The sequence below is a fragment of the Pelodiscus sinensis genome, chromosome 1, assembly GCF_049634645.1.
Source record: "Pelodiscus sinensis isolate JC-2024 chromosome 1, ASM4963464v1, whole genome shotgun sequence".
NCBI lineage: Eukaryota > Metazoa > Chordata > Testudines > Trionychidae > Pelodiscus > Pelodiscus sinensis.
Window position 1 is genome coordinate 189,164,043 of NC_134711.1, and position 23,693 is coordinate 189,187,735.

Consider the following 23,693-nt stretch of genomic DNA (forward strand, 5'->3'; position numbering starts at 1 on the left):
TGTGCCCTGATTTTTGTTTTAGGGGGAAGATTTCCCAAATGATCTTTCCCCTGGTTTCTTTAGCAACATTTGGGTGGTGGCAGCGGAAGTTTTATTCCCAAGATCTAGGTTTTTAAGATCTTGGGGGAAGTTTTATACCAAAGCCTGGTAGGTAAGGCTTTGGGGTACACTTGCTGGCCCCCACTTCTGCATTTATCATGCCAGAGTGGGGAAGGAGCCATGACAGCATGCACTAACATTTCTGTTTAATGCATTCACAATGTTGCCAAGACTTATGATTTTATCATGAGCCTTGTGATTTTTATTGTTTCTCTTGAAGCCCCAGATCCCAGAGTCATTTGATTACATAAGACTCTGATTTTTCTTGAAAATAAAAGTCTAGTTTTCACAATTGCTTGGAAAAAACAAACACTTGAAAACAAGATGGAACTATATTCATTTATCCCATCTGACATTCTGTAGAGAGTTTTTCTACATTATATACAAAGCCAAAAGCTATTCAACTCAACCATCCCCTTGACACCTCCACAATCCACAAAAATCCACAGGATAGCCACTGGACAGTCTGTTTTCTTTTAGGGACTTCCTAGGATGGAATCTAGGCTTTCCTTGCCTCTCCTGGCCAATGAGGGTCTACCTTTGTGTTACACTATACCACTAGTCATGTGTCTAGCTCCAGGGAGTCCTCTGATTGGATAGGAAGGAGCACTGTGCACTTACTTGTGGAGCTAGAGAGGAGCAAAGAGCTAGTCTAGCTTTCATCGTGCTTGCAGCAGGGTTTCTCTCCACTTGCTTAGGACCAGTGGTTTGTCCTTTCCTCTGGATACTGCATTTAATTACCAAAGAGATGTAGTTTTTATGTTGACTAATTGTGGCATTGTCTTTTCTGCTGTTACCAAGCTAGAATACTGGTCAGGCATATGCTCCAGCATATTGTGCCAGAACATTTGGGACTGTATAGTTTTTGCTAGAAATTACATTTTGTCACCTCTTTGCTCTCCTCATAACATTAGTAATATTAAGATGCCACACTGATAACTGGGTCCCAAATAAGCATGTTTACTAACTACAGATTGTACCTCTCAGGTCCGACATCTTTGGGACCGGACCAGCCCCAAACCAGGACATTTGCCAGATTAGGAGAGATCAATGGCAGCCCCTGTGCTGCAGTACTCCGCTACGGCAACAGCAGAGGGGCCAGCATTGATGGAGCGAGGACTGGGGGTGTTGGGGAAAGAGGTGGGGTAGCTTCGGAGCCCTACAGTCACCAGCCTGCACTCCTGGCTGCCACTGCTGCCCGCGGGGCTGCGTTCCCAGCTCTGGCTGCCAGCCACTCTGCAGCTGCCCCAATCCCACCTCTTCACCTTAGCACTCCCTATCTCTATTCCGTCTCCTCCACCCCACAGCTTGAACTCTGCAAATGAGCTATTTGCAGCACTCTGGAGGAGAAGGGGAGGAGCTGCTGAGAGCGGGCCCCCAGCATTATCCCATGAGTGCTCCAGCTCCGCAGAACTCATGGATGCCAGACAACAGAAGTTGTCAGATGAGGGAAGTCTGGATTAAAGAGGTTCAATATGTATATACAAATATACAAGGCCTCGCTATCCGTAGACACTGCTACTTCAGAAGTGTTCGGATAGCTCCTGCAATAGAAAATAGGAAGGCCCACTAGAGGGCTCCCAAACTAGGACTATCACCTATATATTGCAATATAGTATCCAGTTTCTGTAAGGATAGTAGAGAGAGGGGGTTATATCTCCCAGAATTATGGGATTGGGCATATCCCTGAGACTGAGAATCATCCGTGGAGATAGTCTGGTATCTAACTCAATGACAGCTGTAATTTATTTTAATATATTTATTGGGGCGGAGGGGGGGGGGGGGGGGGTGGGAGGGGATGGATTTGTGCTCCAAGCCTTATATGAAGGCTTGGGTAGGCTGGGTGGTTTATCTGTGTGGAAGGCTGTTTTGATCGTGGGGAGAAAGGATGTCATATGAATTGTCAGATGCTGCAGCCTTCCTTTACAGAGGCTACAGCCAGGGGCGGATATAGGGCAGGGCGAACGGGGCAGCCGCCCCAGGTCCCGCGTTTAAAAAAGACGTGTGCATGCGCCGTGGCAAAGGGGGGGCCCCGCGGAGTTATGCTGCCCAGGGCCCCGCAAAACAATCATCTGCCCCTGGCTACAACTATTCTTTTATTTCCTTTGTTTATGTTATTGATGCTTGTTAATTTAAGCAAATTGATGTCTTTGTGACATAGACTGTTCTTAGATACTAAAGCAGTGTCTTTAGTCATCCCACAAGCCACAGACAGAACAGGAAAATGATTTGCATATTCAAGTGCTTATTTACAGAAATACTTCTTATGTATGTATATCTGCGTGACTGGAAGTATAAAGGAGATATGCACACATTTTCAGCTTCTTCATAGATACTTGCAGCTGCATGCACCTCATTGCTTCATCAGAGCTTTATAAGGCAGGAATAAGTGTGATCACAACAGCAATGAGGGGGGAAGGGAGCTCTCCTAGTGCCCTAGGTAAACCACCTCCATGAGGACGGTAGCTAACAGCACTGGGAGCCTATTTACACTGGCGCTTTACAGCCTGGTATCTTGCTGTGCTTGGGGCTAGGGTGTTTCTTTACACCCCTGAGTATGAAAATTACAGCACAGTACCTTGCCACTGCAGACAAGCTCTAGTTAGCAAGGTTTCAAGATATAGTCTTTTAGCTGCCACATTAGTGTGTCCATACAGGAATAGTGAATTGAGCACATATTTGAATCTTTAAGCATCATTAGCATGCAATATTTTATGAGGAAACCACCCAACACTTTAGATTTTCTGATTAAAAAGAAGCTCAAGGAAAGAACTGAAAGGAAGTAAAAACAGATGCATTGGCAAACCCACACAGGGAAGCTGATAAGACATCTGCTCTCCCTAAAAAGATCAAATCTCTTGTCTACAGATTCCATCAGTTCAAAAAAGTGCACATTCTGCACAGAAAAATGAATGTATTTTTTTTTGTAGACTGTATGTTTTGCATAGTACGTTGTTATTAATCTTTGGAGAAGGTCAGTTTTTCTTTGTCCTTTTTAATTATCACTTTGCATGCCTTTGAAGTCATATTTAACATTAGTAAGAGTAAAAGTTTGGAAGTAGAAACTATTAGCAGGCATAATGTTTCATAGACGTGCTTTTTCTTATTTGCCAAGTGAATCATACAAAGAGCCACAACCCCAAAGCACTACATTGTGCATGGTTTGCAGTTGGATTGCAGATACTCTTTGGAACAGCTTCTCAGATGGCATAAATTATACTGATGTAAACTGGCGATTAAGCAGGGGTAAACGGAAGTCACTGCAGGATTTTTGACAATTGCATCAGCTGAGAATCTGCCCCCAGAAATTTTTTGATTCATGTCTAGATACCAGGTTTTAGAGTGCTGTACACTAATAGAATAGTAGTACTAGTAACAGACTTGAGTCCAATTTCATTTAAAATCAATTCTCCCTCTTTTAGAGTCAACCACTTTTTATTCAGTCATCTCAGAAAACAAAATACAGGACTATGTAGCACTTTAAAGACTAACAAGATGGTTTATTAGCTGATGAACTTTCGTGGGCCAGTTTTTACAAAACAGTTGCTAAACTGCTTTGCCCACAATACAAAAAAATCCTTTGTGTAATTTAAGTTAATAAACATGGAGCTATTCCTATGTATTTACTGTACCATTTTATTATTATACATCAATATACACATTCATCTCTATAGAGTCCCAAATCAGGGTCACAATCAAAGACAGGCTAAATAAGGAGAAAATTGTTTTATGCAAGAATATCATCTATCAGCCATTCCTTCCCCCCCCCCCCAAAAAAAAAAGCAGTGCAGGGAGAGTTCCCATATCCATCTCTTTGAAGAGTAAATAGATTCTGATGAATGGCCTGTTTTTAATTGTTCAGCTGGGCATCTTGGCATCTTTCAAAACTCATTTTATGGATGGACTTTGGGATAGGACTTTTAACTGCTCTTCCATAAAAACAGATTAAACCAACATTGTTTCAGTTCATTTTACGAACTTTTGGGGTTGCCCTCCTAGACCAGCGTTTACTTCAGTTCACAAGGGCTATCACTTTTAGCCTGAAACACACGGTCTTCCCCTTTCACAACTTGGAGTTATGAAGTAAAGAACCATACTTACCGGCCTTAATGTGAACATCCTGACTTCTGATTTTCCCTGAAGGATTTTCAGCTGTGCAATAGTAAGTGTTATCATGGATTAAGTTATTAAAGCTTGAAGGAGGGAAGGGGAAAATTTGGAGAGTGCCATTGGGGTGGACGTGGCGGATCCCTGGGACGTCATAGATCTCCTCGCCCGTTGCTAGGTACCATCTGAGTGTCACAGGAGGGATCCCTGCTGCAGGACAGGGCACCAGTGTCCCCGTGGTGCTAGCAAACACTACCTCTTGCAAAGATGCATTGACAAAATACAGGCTGGCATGTAGCTCTTCGCTGAAAACTGCAAAATAAAACAGATAAATGGGCATAAGAAAATAAGAAAATATAGCTGCACATATAACAATTTTGCATTTACTAATTAGTATGATAGTGATGCTCAGTATTTTTCTGCTTCTGTAAATAATTTCTTACTGTAAAACCATACAACACAATCAAATTTGAACCGTTATGATAGCTGATAAAGATCACTAGAGCAACTGGATTCTACTATAGGATTGGACCATTTGATTCTGTGTTGTGGTAGAATAAACCAATCAAAACGCTATGGATCTCGAAGCACAAAGAAAAAGAATTACTCTCCAGCAAGATTACCATTAGTCTGGAAAGAAGTAAATTTCACCCTTGCCATTGCTGATCAAGCATTCGTGCTAGGACCAATCAAATACTAGCCATCATTTATTTCAGTCAAACCTTCAGTAACTACAATTTCCTGTCTGGCAAAGATTGTTAGCATTAGTAACTGAATATTTTTCATCTCTGATGTCTATCTAACAATGTATAATGTAATGAGAAGAATGCAGCAAATAATGAAAAAAAAAGAAACAGCTCCTTAAAATAACAAACATTTGTAAAAATAATTTACCAGGGTTAGTAAAAAGAGTAAGGTATATTTAGTATAGAGATTGTCCAGGCTAACATGTCAACTATAGTTTGCTCAGTATTAGCTCCCCCAAAGCCTTGGGCTGTAGATCTTGTTATATTGAGAGAGTGAATGCAGGCCAGGCCAGGAAACTATCCGCCTATTCTTTTAAGAAGGACTGTCAGAACTTCACTTGGTTTCACCCAAAGTATGAGACCTCTAATAAAGCAGCATCTCCCTTCTGCTCTATATTTGAGAATATGGTAGTGAAAAGCTTTACTTTTGCATTTCCAAAAGGAGAGAGAGAGAGAGAGAAAGAAAGAGATTGCATTTAATATATGAGCAGTGTTCACCCAAAAAACTAGTTAGTTCTACTTTAGACAAATAGATAAGGTTGCTGTATTATCTCCATTTGCACTTCTCTACAGCTTGAATTCTATAAACACTGAAGTAGAATTTATCCAGCATAACTGGCAAGTTTTTAAAAGGTAGCTATTGTGTATCTAACCACATTAAACATTTTCCAGGGAGTTCAATACTAGCCTTTATCTGCAAAATGTATCATCTTGTGTGGGGTCTGAAGAACCCCTAGACACCACAAAGCTAATCTTTACAAGATGCTATTTCCTCCTGCTTCTGAGTTTTATGGAGGGTTGGCTGTGTGAGATGGAGGGTTTCCTTACTTTTCTTGCCCACCAGTAGCAGGAAAAGCAGACTGCCCACCTAAAAGACAGCAAAGTTAAGTGGAGAGAGATTTCTGGGGAAATTTCAGGAGGCAACGTGAAAAGATCTTGTAGGGTTAGGAATCTGATTCATCAAGCAAACGGGATGGCTTACAGCTCGCTGCCAACCAGGTGTTCAGGTGCTGGCTCAGAGTAACGCATATGAAACAGACCCTTCAAGGTTGAAACAAAAGACAGGACTATGCAGCACTTTAAAGACTAACAAGACTAATAAACCATCTTGTTAGTCTTTAAAGTGCTGCATAGTCCTGCCTTTTGTTTCAGCAAGACCAGACTAACACGGTTACATCTCTATTATTATCCTTCAAGGTTGGTTCAGTTTTAGTCAAACTTATTTTATTTTTTTTTTAGTAAAGCAAACAGATATGAACTGAATGCATACAGGAAGAAGATGGTGCAATTTCTATGTAGTCAAATTTCTAATTATAGACACACTTTAAAGGAACAAAACGGATTGTGACAGGATAGAGAATGAAAAAAATGTGTAAGTGAGCATTTTTAATTGAACAATAAGAGCTAGCCTCTATAATTAGAACTGAAATATTGTTTAACATGTTTTAATTTTCATCTCCAAAGAAGAGATGCTCATAATAATAAATACACCAAACCATTGTTAGCTCTTAATATGCTGTGCTGCATCTCAACAGAAACTCAGGTATAATCAGTAAGGTTTCCAATTTAGTATGAAGAGGTGGATACCGAATTGTCAATGTCATAAAATAGAGAAGACTACCAGACGGTAAGTGTAGTACCTTACACAGAGCCTAACTTTTCCATGTTTAATTGAACTCAAAATACTATGCAAGTGAACAGGATGCATACTAAATGCATCCTTAAGAAAATAACACATATTCCAATTGCATGGTATCCTCTGTAGTAACTTTCAATACTCCTAATTAACTTTTCATCCAATACTATAATGCTTCACTTTAAAGTAGTGCCCAGCACACATTTATCTTGATGGAAGCCAAATGAATCCCTCGAAAGTAATTGCGATTATATAATATACAGACAGAATATACAAATATTGTTGAGCACAATGTACAAGCTGTTTGGAATCATACTGCAGGGGAAAAAAGCAGAATGGGATAATGTGCAGTATCTCTACTATGATTCACGGGAAAAAATAATCTGAATTTGCCGAATAACAGAGCAGATGATTTACCAAAAATTAACTGAAACTAAGATACAGAGGTGAATATGATTATATGCTGTTGTACCTTAAAATGTGTTAACTATTGAAATAAAAAATATGGGTGCTTAGTTGGGAAAACAGCAGTAAGGCCATACAATGCTGCTAGAGGGGGGAAGGGAGTAACTGAGGAAAACAAACAGGTTCAGGATGAAAACAAAGAAGTGAAAACCTGAAATAGGGAAGAGAGTATGAATACATGTACAGAATAATAAGGGAAGACAGATGTTGGAATGCACCATGCATTTTCTTCCAGAAAACAAGAAACTTAATTATTTATTTAAAAAACTGGATCTAAAGTTTATTTGAAGATGCAAATGCATAATTTCCAGCATGGGGAACAACATGCTATGGATACAAATAAGCAAATGTAGGGCCTGCTCCTGCAAATTGTTCTGTGTACACAGACCCACAAAAGCATTCACAGAAGAAATTCTGGAGACCTGCCTAAGTGGAGCAAGGTCCTTGAGTGGATAATATAACTTTCTCCCCTAAACCAAAACCTGTTTCCAGTGTTTGAGTGGGTCTAATAGCTACCCATTTGGGTAAGTATAGTCTTGTAATTATCCTGTCTCCTAGCCTGAGAGTCACTTCCCACAGCTCTCTAATAAGCCATGACTCCCATGTACATATAGGTACACTGTATTTAAAGGCCAAGGCCAGACAGTCGAATAATTCTTCTGCTTGATCCATGTTGCTAGTGTCCATAGGTGTCTCTAGCCCCAGAGTTCACACTGCCCAAGGGAAAGTTTCCCAACCACCCTTGTTAAATATTGATTTATGCTCTGAATCATGGGGATATAAATCCCCTCCAAAACTGTTCATTACTTGTTTTTATTCTTACTCTCTTAACTAATATATTCATGTTATCTGTATAGTGTCCAAGCCTTTTTGAATCCTATTGTTCTCCAACTCCATGAAACTAAGGCACATAATGTAAATTATGCTGACTGTGAGCCTTTTATCAGCTTTTAAATATGCTTTCATGCCCCTCAGAATGCACTACAATAATTTCTTTGGTTTTATATTCTTGTGTATTTGTTCTTCAAATTCAGTTCTAATGCACCTAGTATCTCCTAAAACAGATGAATTGTAGGCCTAATTTCCTTTTACTGTAACATAATGAAGAGTTAAGTGAGGGATTCAGAGTCTATACAAAAATCCTGCAGGGAGGAAGGAATAAATGGCTTGAACCATCAGCCTACCGCATGTTTCTGAGGATGGAGGAAGTTCTGAGGATCATTGTAAAATCGTGAAAAAGAAAGGAGAGTAAACAAGAAATAGAAGGGGAAGCCTGAAAAGATTTGGACAAGTATTCAAACTTCTACAGATTATTTGAATTGCATTTAATTAGATTTGACCATTGCAGGTTTGTATAGAGTCACCTCCTTTATCTGTTTGGGTAGGAAGTCATACAACACATTCTTCAACTATCTAAGAAATGATAGCATTGGAATGTAATAGAAAGTTACAGTAATCAAAATATCAGAAGTTGATAAGGAAAAGTTCTAGTAAAAGTTGAATTTCAATATTTATAGATGACTGAAAATATACATATGCATGTATTTAAATTGTACAATTTCTGTGTGTGTCAAATTTGTAAAGTTATTGAAATCTAATACTAATTCTATTGAAAAAACCCCTTTATTTCATTAGTGATTACTTATTGATTACTTTATTTCATTAGTGATTACTTAAGGGGGGACATGATAGCGGTTTTCAAATATCTAAAAGGGTGTCACAAGGAGGAAGGAGAAAATTTGTTCCTCTTGGTTTCTGAGGACAGGACAAGGAGTAATGGGCTTAAAGTGCAGCAGGGGAGGTTTAGATTGGACATTAGGAAAAAATTCCTAACTGTCAGGGTGGTCAAATATTGGAATAAATTGCCAAGGGAGGTGGTGGAATCTCCCTCTCTGGAGATATTTAAGAGCAGGTTAGATAGACATCTGTCAGGGATGGTGTAGGTGGAGCTTGGTCCTGCCTTGAGGGCAGGGGGCTGGACTCGATGACCTCTTGAGGTCCCTTCCAGTCCTATTATTCTATGATTCTATGATTCTTATCAGCATTCTAATGTACATTGCATTCATTTTATACACTAAGAGCCAAATTCTACCCTTACAAATTGATTATGTAAGGAAGAATTCAGCCCTATATTCACAGAATTTATAGAAACACAAAAAAAAAACCCTCCCCATTTTCCCTTTGATTAATCCAGTCTGGTATGAAATATTTATTTAGACATAATCAAATCAAAAAGGTTGACAAAAAGATTCATTTTGGTTGAACAAAATATTAAATTTCTAGGCATTTTTAAATAAAAGCAAGGGATAGAGTCACAAACTATGTGGGGAGTAGGATCTCTGTTATAACATTTAGCCCAATCTGAGATGTGGAAGACCTACATTCAATCCCCCTTCCCTTCTGCCTGGTGTGGGACAGGAATTTGAACTTGGGTCTTCTATATGGCAGGAATGTTTTCTAGCCACTGAGCTATGGGATACATCACTTCACGGTATATCTGCACTTTGTATCCAATACTTGAATAGTTATCAGGCCAGAGAGAGCAAGCAATAATAACTCTACAATACAGTGGCTAGGGCACTCAGAGAAGACTCAAATTCATATCCCTGGGTCAACGACTAATTTATACGTAGTAAATGGCAATATTTTACAGCTATTCTGAAATGGGAAGGTAATGGGAAAGTTGTAGGGACCTCCTTTTGGCCACTGTAAGAAATTGTCAAGGTGCTTAGGCACAGAAGACAAGGCAGATTACATAGACAAGTCTTTAAATGTAGTCAAACATTCTTTCCTCTCCCTAAAAACCCATAGTTTGGTAAAGAACAAATAAACCCAAAATAAAATCTGAATGGACAGCTAAAAATAATCATGATTGCCACGACAATTCCAAGAGCCATTCTGGAGTAGCTTCAGCCAGAAGAAAGAGGTCAGAGAAGTGTAGTATATGATACACTTTGTGTGTCATTCTAGTGACTTGCCCCTGTGACCAATGAATTTGGAACTGCAATAGCTATTAAATATTTGTATTAGAGGAAGGAGAAAGTGAATGAATCATGGCCAAATTTGAACCTTAGAAGCATACTCAGCTCCTCTTAAGTCAGAGGGAATTGGCTGTTCATTCCTGAGGGAAGAATTTGGCCTTCTGTATTAAAGGATGAGAAAGTACATGGGGATCATAGAAGAAACAAAATTAGGGCAGAAGTAAGGCATTCACTCAAGAAAGTAGAGAAAAATTGGCTTTGAATGACAGCAAAGTTGTAGGGAGGCCACAAAGGACTCTCTGAATAGCACCAAGAGCATGAAGGAAAGAATGGGTACACTGAAGCATAATAATGATAGCTAAGGAGAGTGATAAATCAACACAAAATATTTCAGATAAAGCAAAAAATGAAGTCAATTGCACAATCATGAGATTAAAAAATATAATAGACAATAAATCAGTAATGTGGATATTAGATTGCTATATCAAAATATACACGATTACAGAAGCGCCAATAAAACCAATAAGCTATGGAAAAATAATTTGTAAGTCTAACCAAAAGCAAAGCAAGAGATGAACATAAAAATCATTTAATTGCTACAAGCCACTTCAGTGTCCTTACCCAATGCTACTTTCTTGTAAGAATTCAAGTAAGACAAAATAAGATTCGCTTTCTCCTAAACAAAACATTCAGAATGTATTTTGATCAACTCACAGTTAGAACTATTTAATAAACAGATAGTGTTACTAAAGGAGAGGATTTACAAAATACTTCTTTTTTTTTTTTGGTGGGGGGAGACCACTAACTTATCCCCTACTTGCAGTAATGAAACAAGCTTCACCAATCTCTCCATGAGTAACTCTGAATGGTTTTCCTGAACAATTCATAATTAAATAGAGCTGGTCAAATATCTTTCAACTAAGTGTATTTTTCTCTGAAAGTGCCAATATGTCAAAATTGAAACTTTCTGGTTTTCAAAATGTTTTCAATTAGAAACAAATTGAGAAAAAAGTTTCAACGTTTTGACTGTTCATTTAGAAAGTTCAGGTAATTGACATTAAACAAAGTGGTTGAAATTGAAATAAAATGTTTTAATTGATTCAATACAAAACATTTTGAGGATTTTTGGGTTGTGGAAATTTGAGATTTCAATTTTCAATCCCAATTTTGGAAAGACATTTTTCAGTATCTTGAAAAATTTTGCAGGCTGGGAAAAATTATTTTTTGTCCAGCTCTCCCAGTAAGTTCCATTCTCTAGGGACTCATTATACCTGTTTAAATAGATTAAACCAACTGAAATTTCATGTATCAGAAAGCTGAAAAGTTAAATATAAAAAAGAAGCCAGGTGAATTTCCCCTCCCTGTTACTGTAGTATTGTTTTATACAGTAGTTTTAGTCCATTTTCAATAGTGTGTTTACTTGCACTGAAGCTAAAGAGAAAAACTGCAGCCTGGTTACTACCAGGTCTCCTATATTATGGAAAAGATACTGTTCACATACATCTCCCATGGCAGTGTGGACACGCTCTTGCGCAAGAAAGATCTGATGGCCATTTTACCATAGGGCTTTCTTGTGCAAGAAATCCCTGCTGAGTGTCCACACTGCCCTCTTGCGCAAGAGCTCCTGCGCAAGAGGGCTTACACCCGTTAAAAAAGAGCATAGCTCTTGCGCAAGAAGCCCTCTTAGGGCAAGAAGCCCTAAGGGTATGTCTACACTACTACCCTAGTTCGAACTAGGGTGGTTAATGTAGGCAACCGGAGTTGCAAATGAAGGTGTACCGGTAGTTCGGAATAGGAAGCCTAATATGAACTACCAAGTTCGTGCCGCGTGTAGCCGCGGGCACGGAGTCCGCACTAGTGGACATTTAAAAATGGAGGCGCCCGGCAATATGCAAATGAAGCCCGGGAAATTCAAATCCCAGGCTTCATTTGCAACTCCAGTTACCTACATTAACCACCCTAGTTCGAAGTAGGGTGGTATTGTAGACATACCCTAAGTTTCCTTGCGCAAGAGCGGGCGGGCAGTGTGGACGCTCTGAGGATTCTTGCGCAAGAATAGCTGTTTTTGTGCAATAACCCACCAGGGTAGACATAGGCCAAATGTGAACTGTAAAGTCAGCAACAGCAGCTTTGGCTTCTCAATGAAATCCAGGAAGAGGCAAATATAAGCCAGCATGGCCTGGTACACCAGCACTATACAGGGAATAAGTAATAATGGAGAATGAGAAAACAGTCATAACACCGACACATGTGGTAGAAAATTGCCCTTCCAACTTAATTAATTATCATAATTAAATCTTAAGATTCTCCCCTCATTACCCTCTGTTGGCTTTTTATAGCCAGTATGGTGTATTAGAAAGACACCACACCTACCACTCCCAGCCCCTCCCCGGTGCTGTCTCTCCTCTGGCTCTCTCTCTTCAGTGGCAGCCCTGCAGGAGAACAGGGCTGGGGAGAGGAAGAGAGCTGTATGCAGTTGAACAGCCAGAGGAGCTGCCAATGTTCTGTTCTTTTCCCTGCTGCCCCTCCCAGAGGCAGAGGTGAAAGTAAGGAGGTGTGCCTACTGATCCAGCAAGGAGGAGCCAGCCTACTGAGGCACTCGACTACAGGAGAAGGTGCAGCACACTCCCAGCCCAGCTCCTGAGGCTCTCCTGCAGGCTTCCACACTAAGCAGCAAGCAGCCAGGCAGGCTAAAGAGGCTGGCTGGGAGTGTGGCCTCTCCACCGGTCCAGGACTGTTCCAGCCCCTGGTCCCATCATTGCACCATTCAGGGAGGGTAGGAGGGCTGATGCCCCTCGAGATTCATACCAGGACTCCGTTTGCTGTTCCATTTCCCATCAAGGTGCTAGAGGAAAGCACACAGCATGTCTGCATTCCTCTGCCTCCTGACTGGAAAGAGCTGGGGAGAGAAGGGGGATATATGATGCCTGTGCTGAGCTCCATGAAGGTTTCTTCCATATATAATATATTGCAGCATTGCCATAGGCCATATACTAGAACCATCATGCAATAATCTGAGAAGGTGAAAGTACCTTTCTGTGTGGCACAGGTGAAGCCCTAGGGCATGAGACTCCTTTCTGGGCACCTCAGTGCCAGAAAGCTGTTGACAAAACTGGAAGGAGTACCTGATGAGAAATACAATTGACTGAGGACTGAAAGGACTCTGATTTGGCGGGGCAGTGGGGGAAAGAACCTGGGAGTGTAAAATCTGAAAGGGCAACCGGTACTTACAAAGAAAATAATTGTGCAACTTATGTCCACTCCATCTGCAGCCATTCTTTAAAACAAACACACACACACAAAAATTGCTAAACATTGCTCTCACTATTCTCAACCAATCTTTTGCACATATGCTGTGCAGTGTTAGCTCAACAGTAACAAATAAATAAATAAAATCACTATTCATGATCTTGGATCCAGTTAACCTTCTTTTCGTTTGCTGACATTATCAAAACACGATTAGATGGTGGTGCACCTGCTGGTACACCATCGCACCCCTCCAGGCTGTTCCAGACATCACCCTCAGGGAGCTAGAACCAAAATCCAGTGAAGAAAGCCGAGAGAGAAGCCCATTGGCTCCAGTGAGCTTTAGACCAGGCCTAGAATGCACAGAAATGGAGTACCTTTCTCACTAAAGTAGAAAAATCTTCCCAAGGAAAATAGGAATATTTCAAGTGTATCCCTTATGTGCAAGTCAACAGAATCCATGTTATAAGTCACACCACAGAACTGATCTCCAGATCATGAAGGTTTCACAGAAAAGTTGAGAGTGACTGTGGAAAAGCCCAAAAGCTCATTGCCCTGCCTAGGCCCACTGACATGACACATCTGATACAACTGGTCACTCCCTAATGTAAAAGTGGGCATTAGGGACAGAAGTTCACCTGTCTTGAATGGATTACTAACCCCTCCAAGCAGACATCATAACCCTAATTCACAAACAGGACACCTCAGTCATCATGGTCTGTCCTCAAAGTCTAACAGACACAGCTACATTTTAAGGTTTCCTTATGGAACACTGTATCAACTCATGGACCAAGGAGTGGAAGGACTGGCGAGGCACTATTCTTCCCTGTGTCCCTGGCTACTGACATAGTTATATCTAGACATATTCACAGCTCCCCACAGGACTGAATGTAGACACCACGTTTCCTTGGCCTGCAAAAATAGAAATCAGAAGATGCGCTCATGCCCATCAACACCTCCTCTCCCCAGCTCTTTCCAGTCAGGAGGGAGAAGAAGGCAGACATGCTGTGTGCTTTCCTTTCACGCCTTGATTGGAAGGGGAATCATAAACAGAGTCCTGGTATGAGTCTTGGGGGGCATCAGCCCTCCTACTCTCCCTGAATGGGGCCCTGAAGGGACTGGGGGCAGTCTTGGACTGGCAGGGCTGCTGCTGTACCCATGGCACTGGAAGAGAGGCGGCTCTGTGGAGGGTTCGAGGGAAGGGAAAGTTTCTGCTCCTTTTCCCACTGGGAGGGGAAGAGCAGGAAAAGCATAAAATGGCCAGCAGTTCCTCTGGCTGTCGTACCAGCACACCTAGCCCCAGGTAGCGGTGTGGGATGGGGAGAAGAGAGGAGGGGGAAAGAGTGGGGCCCTGGGATGGGGTAGGGTGGAATCATGTGTGTGAGGAGGGGGGTTACATGGACATCCTTAGCTGGTGTGCCCATACTGGGAAGGAAATAATTTTACTTTCACTCCTCAATCCAGACCACTTCTCCCTCAGTCACAACATTCCCTAATGCCACAGACAAACTTGATTGGAGCAATACTAGCCCAAGAGGTTCTCCCTCAAACTTCAAAGGGTCTGTACTGTACCCTGTTACTGTCTGTAAATTCCATTCATATGCTACCTGCTTCCTCTCTCAGGTCATGATACAAACATTGAACAAGTCAGCTACAAATTCCCTTTTGTTTCTAGTACACATCTCACCACCATCTTGATACACTGTACCACCAAAAGGTAATGAGAGGCGAGTTGTAAGGTTTAATCATGATAATGGATTAAGTTGTAAGGGCAATTTTCTAAAGGGAAACCACATATATTGGTGTTATGACTATGTTCCCATTCTCCCTTATTACTTATTCCCTGTATAGTGCTTGTATGATAGATATTGAGTTTGTTTTATGTCAAATTCCATGCTGAAATTATATGTTTTTTTTCTTTTATGTTCTGGCACAGTGTCAGTTAGTGAACTGTGCCTGTCTTAATTTATATTTATTGTACAAGATCATTCTAGTTATTCTTTGGTGTCACTGTAGCAACTGAATACTTAAAATACTCAGAATCAGTTTATAGTCTGAAAAAGCACAATTCAAAATACAAAGCAAATCTTGTCCATACATGTCTACGGAATTCAATCCCGTAGTAGATTGTTTCATGCAATGGAATGGTAAACGGACAAAATGGAACATAAACACAATGGCTACGTCTACATTGGCCCCTTCTCCGGAAGAGGCATGTTAATTTCCAACTTCAGAATAGGGAAATCCGCGGGGGATATTTAAATCCCTCACGGGATTTAAATAAACATGGCCGCCGCTTTTTTCTGGCTTGGGGAAAAGCCGGAAAAAAGCGTCTAGACTGGCGCGATCCTCCGGAATAAAGCCCTTTTCCGGAGGATCTCTTATTCCTACTTCAAAGAGATCCTCTGGAAAAGGGCTTTATTCCGGAGGATCGCGCCAGTCTAGACGCTTTTTTCCGGCTTTTCCCCAAGCCGGAAAAAAGCGGCGGCCATGTTTATTTAAATCCCGTGGGGGATTTAAATATCCCCCGCGGATTTCCCTATTCTGAAGTTGGAAATTAACATGCCTCTTCCGGAGAAGGGGCCAATGTAGACGTAGCCCGGATGTATAAATAAGTTTTGTTAGCTTATATTTTGTTTTAGTATGTCTTACGTTATTGGTGCTTCCCAAAAAAATAAAAACAATTTCTTTTCATGGAATACATTCCATAGCTATAGAACTACTTTCCATGTAGCATATTCTGTTCTGTTATTCAGGCTACTAGTATTTTAGGGCTGTGAAGTACAAAATTACAGTGTGTCCAAAAGGAACAAAACCAGACTGTGTATTTCCAAATTGCTACTCCTATTCCATGTGCCTATGCTCAATTTATTATTTCAAGGGTGTATTCATCCGAAGAAGCCTCAAAACCTCTAATAGGGATAATTAACTAGGCAATTGTTTTTTTCCATAGAAAAAGACTGCTACAAGACAAAAAAAAGCACACATTTTTACACTGTCATTCTCACAGGATAGCATTGTATATTAAAATCAAAGCAGGCTTCCTCAATTAAAATAAAAGGTCCTCGGGTCAAACCATAAAATAAGAAGTGAAGCCCACAAATGAGTTGCATCTCTGAAAGTGTGAAAAGTGGGGTTGTTTGGTACAATGCACAGCCGGGACATGAACACAGATACTAAATGACAAATACCATGGGTGAAAAGCAAGGAAGCCTCTAATTAGTTAGGAAAGTATCATTTATTTGTGGCCTAAATGTGTAGTGCCTTCAATTTTGTGTCCAATAATAATGCCTTGACTGATGGAAATGCACATGGAATAGATACTGCAATGATTATTCATTCTGTAATTGAGCGGTTAATGTTTTAAGCTGTGTGGTGGCAGTTTAATTAAGGGTAGGGGGTTGGGTCATTTTCTTTTTTAAAATACTGGAGAAGCTTTAACAGGGCACATTTGACTTTTATTTGTTAGCTTGTTTTCAGTGAGATATCCTTACCTCTTGCAATGGAAAGCTCTGGTGAAGCCTCTTTGTGATTTTAAGGTAAGAATAAAGAAATGAGCGGGCATGAAGGAAGTGGCTTGAGGAGCACGAATAACCAGACAGAGGCAAAATAAGAGTCCAAGAAGTCCTTTGTGTCTCTCCAGATGATTTAAAAGTGATAGAGGAGAAAGATGATCATCTATTTGTTTCTGGAAATTAACAACTTGGCTCACTGTCTTTCCAGAGTGATATTTAGATGGTCTTCTCTGGGACATAACAGTGTTGCTTTCCTATTCACATTCCTACAGCCCCTAATGAGTCCAAGTATTACAGTGTATAACAACATTCCACTACCTCAATATAAAAGTTACATATCCTCCCTAAATAACTAGGGGTATGTCTACACTACAAAGTTAATTCGAACTAATAGCCGTTAGTTCGAATTAACTTTCATAGGCGCTACACATACAAACCGCTAGTTTGAATTTAAATCGAACTAGCGGAGCGCTTAATTCGAACTAGGTAAACCTCATTCTACGAGGATTAACGCCTAGTTCGAATTAAGTAGTTCAAGTTAAGGGCTGTGTACCCCCTTAATTTGAACTAGTGGGAGGCTAGCCCTTCCCAGCTTGCCCTGGTGGCCACTCTGGGCCAAGCCAGGGAAACTCCTCTGCTTCCCTCTCGGCCCTGGAGCCCTTAAAGGGCCACGGTCTGGCTACAGTGCTCATGCCAGTTGCAAGCCTGCCAGCACCCAGCCAGCAGACCCTGCACCTGGCACGGCATGAGCCAGCCACCCGATGCCCCCCAGCCCTCCCCCTCTTCCCAGAACCAGGCTGGTGGCTCACAGGAGCCTGCCTGGGGCCGCAAGAGGCGGGCTCCCGCTTGGTCTAGTGCAGAGATCGTAGACCTCATCGAGGTTTGGGGGGAGGCCGCCAATATCCATGACCTCTGCACTAAGCACAGGAATGCGGCTGTCTAGGGCAGGATAGCTGCCAGCCTGGCCACCAAAGGCCACATGCGAACCCAGGAGCAGGTTTACATGAAAATCAAGTTGGTCCAGTGAGACCCCCCGACCCTGAGCCCTGAGCTTAGAACATAAGGACATAAGAATGGCCGTACTGGGTCAGACCAAAGGTCCATCTAGCCCAGTAGCCTGTCTGCCAACAGTGGCCAACACCAGGTACCCCAGAGGGGATGGACCGAAGACAATGACCAAGCGATTTGTCTCGTGCCATCCATCTCTAGCCTTCCACAAACAGAGGCCAGGGACACCGTTCCTACCCCCTGGCTAATAGCACTCCATGGACCCAACCTCCATGAATGTATCTAACTTCTCTTTAAACTCTGTTATAGTTCTAGCCTTCACAGCCTCCTGTGGCAAGGAGTTCCACAGGTTGACTATGTACTGTGTGAAGAAGAACTTTCACTTATTAGTTTTACACCTGCTGCCCATTCATTTCTTTTGGTGTCCTCTAGTCCTTCTATTATGGGAACTAATAAAGAACTTTTCTTTATTCACCCTCTCCACACCACTCATGCTTTTATAGACCTCTATCCTATCCCCACTCAGTCTCCTCTTTTCTAAGCTGAAAAGTCCCAGTCTCTTTAGTCTCTCTTCATATGGGACCTGTTCCAAACCCCTAATCATTGTAGTTGCCCTTTTCTGAACCCTTTCCAAGGCCAAAATATCTTTTTTGAGGTGAGGAGACCACATCTGTACACAGTTCTGAAGATATGGCGTACCATAGTTTTATACTTCCCCTCCTCCTTCTTTCCCTGGCTTCCCCCTTCCAGCTCCCTCCTCCCATGTTTCCCCCTCCCCCCTTCCACCCTCTCTCTTCCCATCTCCCACCTCCTTTTCCCAGTCTCCCCAGAGGTTAATTCTCCCCCCCCCCCCGTTTTGTTAAATAAAGAGAGTTTCTATTTTTGAACACACGTGTAATTTATTTTTTACATCAGGAAGGGGGGCTAGGGAGAGGTAAATGGAAGGAGGTGAGGTAGGAATGGGGCATGAGCGCCCGATGGGGAGGACTGAGGTGGCTCCGCGGGCTCTTCGGGGTGGAAGCTCTCCTGCTGGGCCTCCTGGATCCTGACAGCCCCCCGATTGACCCCCTGAATGGCAGCCTGCGACAAGGGCAGCCGGGCTGATGGCTGAGTACTGTGATGTGCCGAGTGTGGGCACTCAGGGCACTCCAAGCCAGGACTGCTTTGCTGTCCCTCATCGAGGTAGACAAGCAAATGGGGAACCCTGAGAACTGTCTGTCCGGGGTGGGGGTTGGGTCCCTTTAAACACAGCCCTCGGCTAGCCTGAGGCAGCAGCTCCACACTCTAAGTCCTAACCTGATGCCCTGCCAGCACTGGTTCTGGCCATCCTTAACTTCGGTTCAGGGTCCACTCAATGTGGACATGCTAGTTCGAATTAGCAAAACGCTAATTCGAATTAGTTTTTAGGTCTAGATGCACTAGTTCGAATTAGCTTAGTTCGAATTAGTGCTGTAGTGTAGACATACCCTAGGTTATATATCAATACTCTTACATCACAGCTCCTGTTGTATTCAGAACTTTATTACATACCAGCTTTACTTGTCTCACAAACAGGACCTTCCTTTCCTTGATGTAAGCCTCATCCAACTGCCTCTGAGGTCAATGGAAAGATTCATTCACTTCAATTGGAGTTGGATCAGGCCCTAAAATGGTTAGGGGAGCACATACGTCACATGAGGATGGTCCTACACACAAAGTGAAAGGCACTTTCCAAATAGGATATTATTTTCCATCCAATTTTACTAAAAACTTTGCCCAGTTTTGGCCATTACAATATTTACATGGCACAGTATGGTTTTTTAAAACCTCTATAAACCAGGCCCTAAAACCTTCTAAAAAAAGTCCCAATATTCTTGAAAGTCTGGAGTTGCTATAAAATGTAACATAACTAAAAGACTTACCTGGTGTTGACCAGGTCTGATCCCAGGGTCGGGGGAGGGTGTGATTGCGCAGGCATCCCACTGGTACTCCCTGAGCCTGGTCTGAGGGGGGCTGGGCTCTAGGTGAGGAAATAGACCTGGCCACCCAGGGCAGGGGGGGTTAGCCCACAGACAGGAGAGCCAGGACTGGGGGGTGGGGGTGCCCCTGGGGAGGAAGCCGCAGTGGTGGCTACCCTCCTCTGCCACTCCAGGTCTGGAGCTTGGGCCAAGGGCTGGGGAGAAGGATTTGGGGAAGGGTGGCCACTTACCCGGGCCCAGTGGCCAACAAGATGGTGAGACCCATCCCCAAATGGACACTCCCTTAGTAGTGCAGCTGTCTCTGCACTTGGTAGTGGCCACTCTGCAGTAGAGCTGTCCCCTGCACTCATTGCCCTAGTGGTGACCGTGCAGTATCACACCTCTCCAATCAGCCCACTTTCTTTGTTATGGAAAGCAATCGAGTTCCAGGCACATCCCATTTTCCTGCCACAATCAAACTGTGATGTTGCTTTAAGTCAGGATAAGAGGAAGCTGCCTAACAAATTTGGTGATCCTAGCTCTTTCAGTTTAGGAGGAGTTCTTGAACAAATGGACTCGCAGACAGACAGAGACAGATGGACTCACAGAAAGACAGATGCCTCTAAAATGTATATAGAGATATATTATGTTAACCACTACTATTATCTGATACCAACTTATGAAGAAAACATAGGGCAGTGGAACCTGAAAGAGATTTACCTTGAGAGTGACACAGAAAGAACACACAGTTGATCTACATATTTTAGAAATGTACATCTGTCTATCAATCCATCTATGAGTCTGTTTGTTCAAGAACTCCTCCTATACAGTGAGAGGTAGGCCCACCAGATTCGGTAGGCAGCTTCCTCTTTTTCTAACTCAAAGCAGGGCCAGGATTTGGTTGTGCAAGTAAAACAAGATCTGCCTGCAGTAGAATTAGAAAGGGAGGGGCTAATCAGAGGGACAGAGATACTACAGTGTCCCCATCGGGGGAAGTAAGCACGGGGAAGAGCTCTATTGCAGAGTGACCACTGTGGCAGTTGCACCACCAAGAGTGTGACCAGCTGGGGCTGGAGTTCACCATCTAGCCAGCTACCAGTCCAGGTAAGTGACCCTCCCACCCCAAACCCCTCTCTCCTGATCCTTGGCTGCAGTGCTGCAGTAGAGTTTGGGGGAAGTCCTGCTGGATGGGGAGGAAGAGAGAAAGCCCCTAAACAGTAAGAGCTAGGCCACCAAATTGGATATGCAACTTCCTCTTACCATAACTTAAAGCAAAATCAGGGTTTGAATGTGCCAGGACAATGGGATGTGCCTGTAAGTCAATTGTTTCTCATAAAATGGAAATGCAGGGGTCTGGTAGAAGAGACAGTTATACTGTGGAATGACCACAGGGGGCAGCAAGGGGGCCAGATATGGGGACTGGGACAGTTAAAACCCAGCTGGGCCAGCAGGGGACAGGGGTGGAGAAACAGACAGCTATCTACTGTTATTTCAGAGAGTTTGTCTGTTTATGTGTCCGTTTGTCTGTGTGTCTGTCTGTTTCCCAGCCAGGGGACATCCACCCCACCCTCTGCTGTGCCTGCTGGAGCTGCAGCAGCCATGGGACAGGTGCTTCTTACCTGGCCCAAAGCTTCTCCAGTGAGAGGGGGTTGGAATTGTCATCTCTCCCTGGAGCAGTCTGCATACTGAACCCCTCATCCCCATCCCCACTTTAGAGCAAATCTTCTAGTACTGTATATTGGCCAATGGATGAAGGTTGAATTTTCTCATGGTCCACAATAAAACATCAAATGTTCTCCCACATTCAATGTATGTATTACAGTGTTGTGCAATGAGAAACTAAAATGCAGATTGAACTAAGACCAAAACTTCGGTTGCATCATTCTAATCCTAGTATGTACAACAGAGACCCAGAAATGGAGCAGTAGAGGTTTTGCAAGTCAGGATTTGCAACCATAGCAATATTTCCAAAGGCATGGGGGTATTCCAATCCTATTCTTTACTAAACTTAGCAGCCTCCTCAGACAGCATAGCCATACTTAAAACCACAAGAAGCCTCTGGGTTCTAGTAACCCTTTCTATCCCCACCCCAGCAAGGACAGGTTGAAATTCACTACTGTATTATGTCAGGAACATGCTCATTCCATACATACAAGATGGGAATCAGTTCCATACATACAAGATGGGAAGCGACTGTCTAGGAAGGAGCATGGCAGAAAGGAATCTAGGGGTCATAGTGGACCACAAGTTGAATATGAGTCAACAGTGTGATGCTGTTGCAAAAAAAGCAAATATGATTCTAGGTTGTATCAACAGGTGTGTTGTAAGCAAAACTCGTGAAGTCATTCTTCCACTCTACTCTGCACTAGTTAGGCCTCAGCTGGAGTACTGTGTCCAGTTCTGGGCGCCACATTTCAAGAAAGATGTGGAGAAACTGGAAAGGGTACAGAGAAGAGTGACAAGAATGATTAAAGGTCTAGAGAACATGACCTATGAAGCCAGGCTTCATGAACTGGGCTTTAGTTTGGAAAAAAGAAGATTAAGGGGGGACATGATAGCGGTTTTCAAATATCTAAAAGGGTGTCACAAGGAGGAAGGAGAAAATTTGTTCCTCTTGGTTTCTGAGGACAGGACAAGGAGTAATGGGCTTAAAGTGCAGCAGGGGAGGTTTAGATTGGACATTAGGAAAAAATTCCTAACTGTCAGGGTGGTCAAATATTGGAATAAATTGCCAAGGGAGGTGGTGGAATCTCCCTCTCTGGAGATATTTAAGAACAGGTTAGATAGACATCTGTCAGGGATGGTGTAGGTGGAGCTTGGTCCTGCCTTGAGGGCAGGGGGCTGGACTCGATGACCTCTTGAGGTCCCTTCCAGTCCTATGATTCTATGATTCATTTTGAGAGCTAAGACACTCCCTGGAGAGTACTGGGACATCCTTCCCTTTATCTCAACCCTCACTGATAATACTTAAGTAACCCTCCATTTCTTTTCAAAACAGCAAATTCTCAGACATCTGCTTCTCACCTATGCCAGCCCCAGATCCATGCCAGGAGATCAACTTGGGCCATACTGAACACCTTTGGGCAGGGAAGAGGGAAGACACATTTGCTTGATGCAGCCCTTTCCTGGATTAAACACTCATTTACAGTTACTTCCCTTTGGAATTCTTAGCCTGTTGCGCCTTTTCAGACAGTAACAGAACATGTAGTACATGTAGGGTATTTTGTAGCATAATGCTAATTCACAACTGTACCAGACATTTCCCGGTGGGGACTGGATCTCAGTTTGATTTCATTAGTTTTGTCAGTTTGCCCATCATATTAGACAAGGTTGGATTAGCTGAGTCACAAACATCCCAACAACAAATCAAGAGTGGCACTCTTGTATCCACCACGTAGACATTAAGAACACAATAAGAAATACTTAGCATTGCCTAAGCCAGAGTTGAGCACCAAAGAAAACACAGATTCATGCTGAAGATATGGTCCGCAAGTACAGGCAGTCCCCGGGTTACGTACAAGATAGGGACTGTAGGTTTGTTCTTAAGTTGAATCTGTATGCAAGTCGGAACTGGCGTCCAGATTCAGCCGCTGCTGAAACTGACCGCCAGTTCTGACTTACATACAGAATCAACTTAAGAACCCCAGGCGTCCCCAAGTCAGCTGCTGCTGAAACTGATCAGCAGCTGATTCCAGGAAGCCCGGGGCAGAGCAACTCTGCCTCGGGCTTCCTGTAGTCAGCGCTGGTCAGTTTCAGCAGAAGCTGACTTGGGGACGCCTGGGGCAGAGCAGCTGGGGTTCTGCTGGGTTGCTCCAGTAGCGCTGCTCCTTGGTGCTACTGGACCAACCCAGCAGCACCCCATCTGCTCTGCCCCAGGCGTCCTGATTCAGCCGCTGCTGAAACTGACCAGCAGTGGCTGAATCAGGACCTGGGGCAGAGCAGCTGGGGTGCTG

At 42.8% G+C, this 23,693-nt stretch overlaps 1 protein-coding gene across 2 annotated transcripts in view; it reads right to left on the reverse strand.

Moving 5' to 3' along the window:
- DSCAM (DS cell adhesion molecule) overlaps positions 1-23,693 on the reverse strand; it is a 695,768-nt gene that overhangs the window by 579,368 nt on the left and 92,707 nt on the right. For both annotated transcript variants that reach the window (XM_075912112.1, XM_075912115.1), the window contains exon 2: positions 4,201-4,518. In XM_075912112.1, coding sequence (XP_075768227.1) covers positions 4,201-4,518 — 318 coding nt within the window. The remainder of the gene's footprint in view (positions 1-4,200; positions 4,519-23,693) is intronic.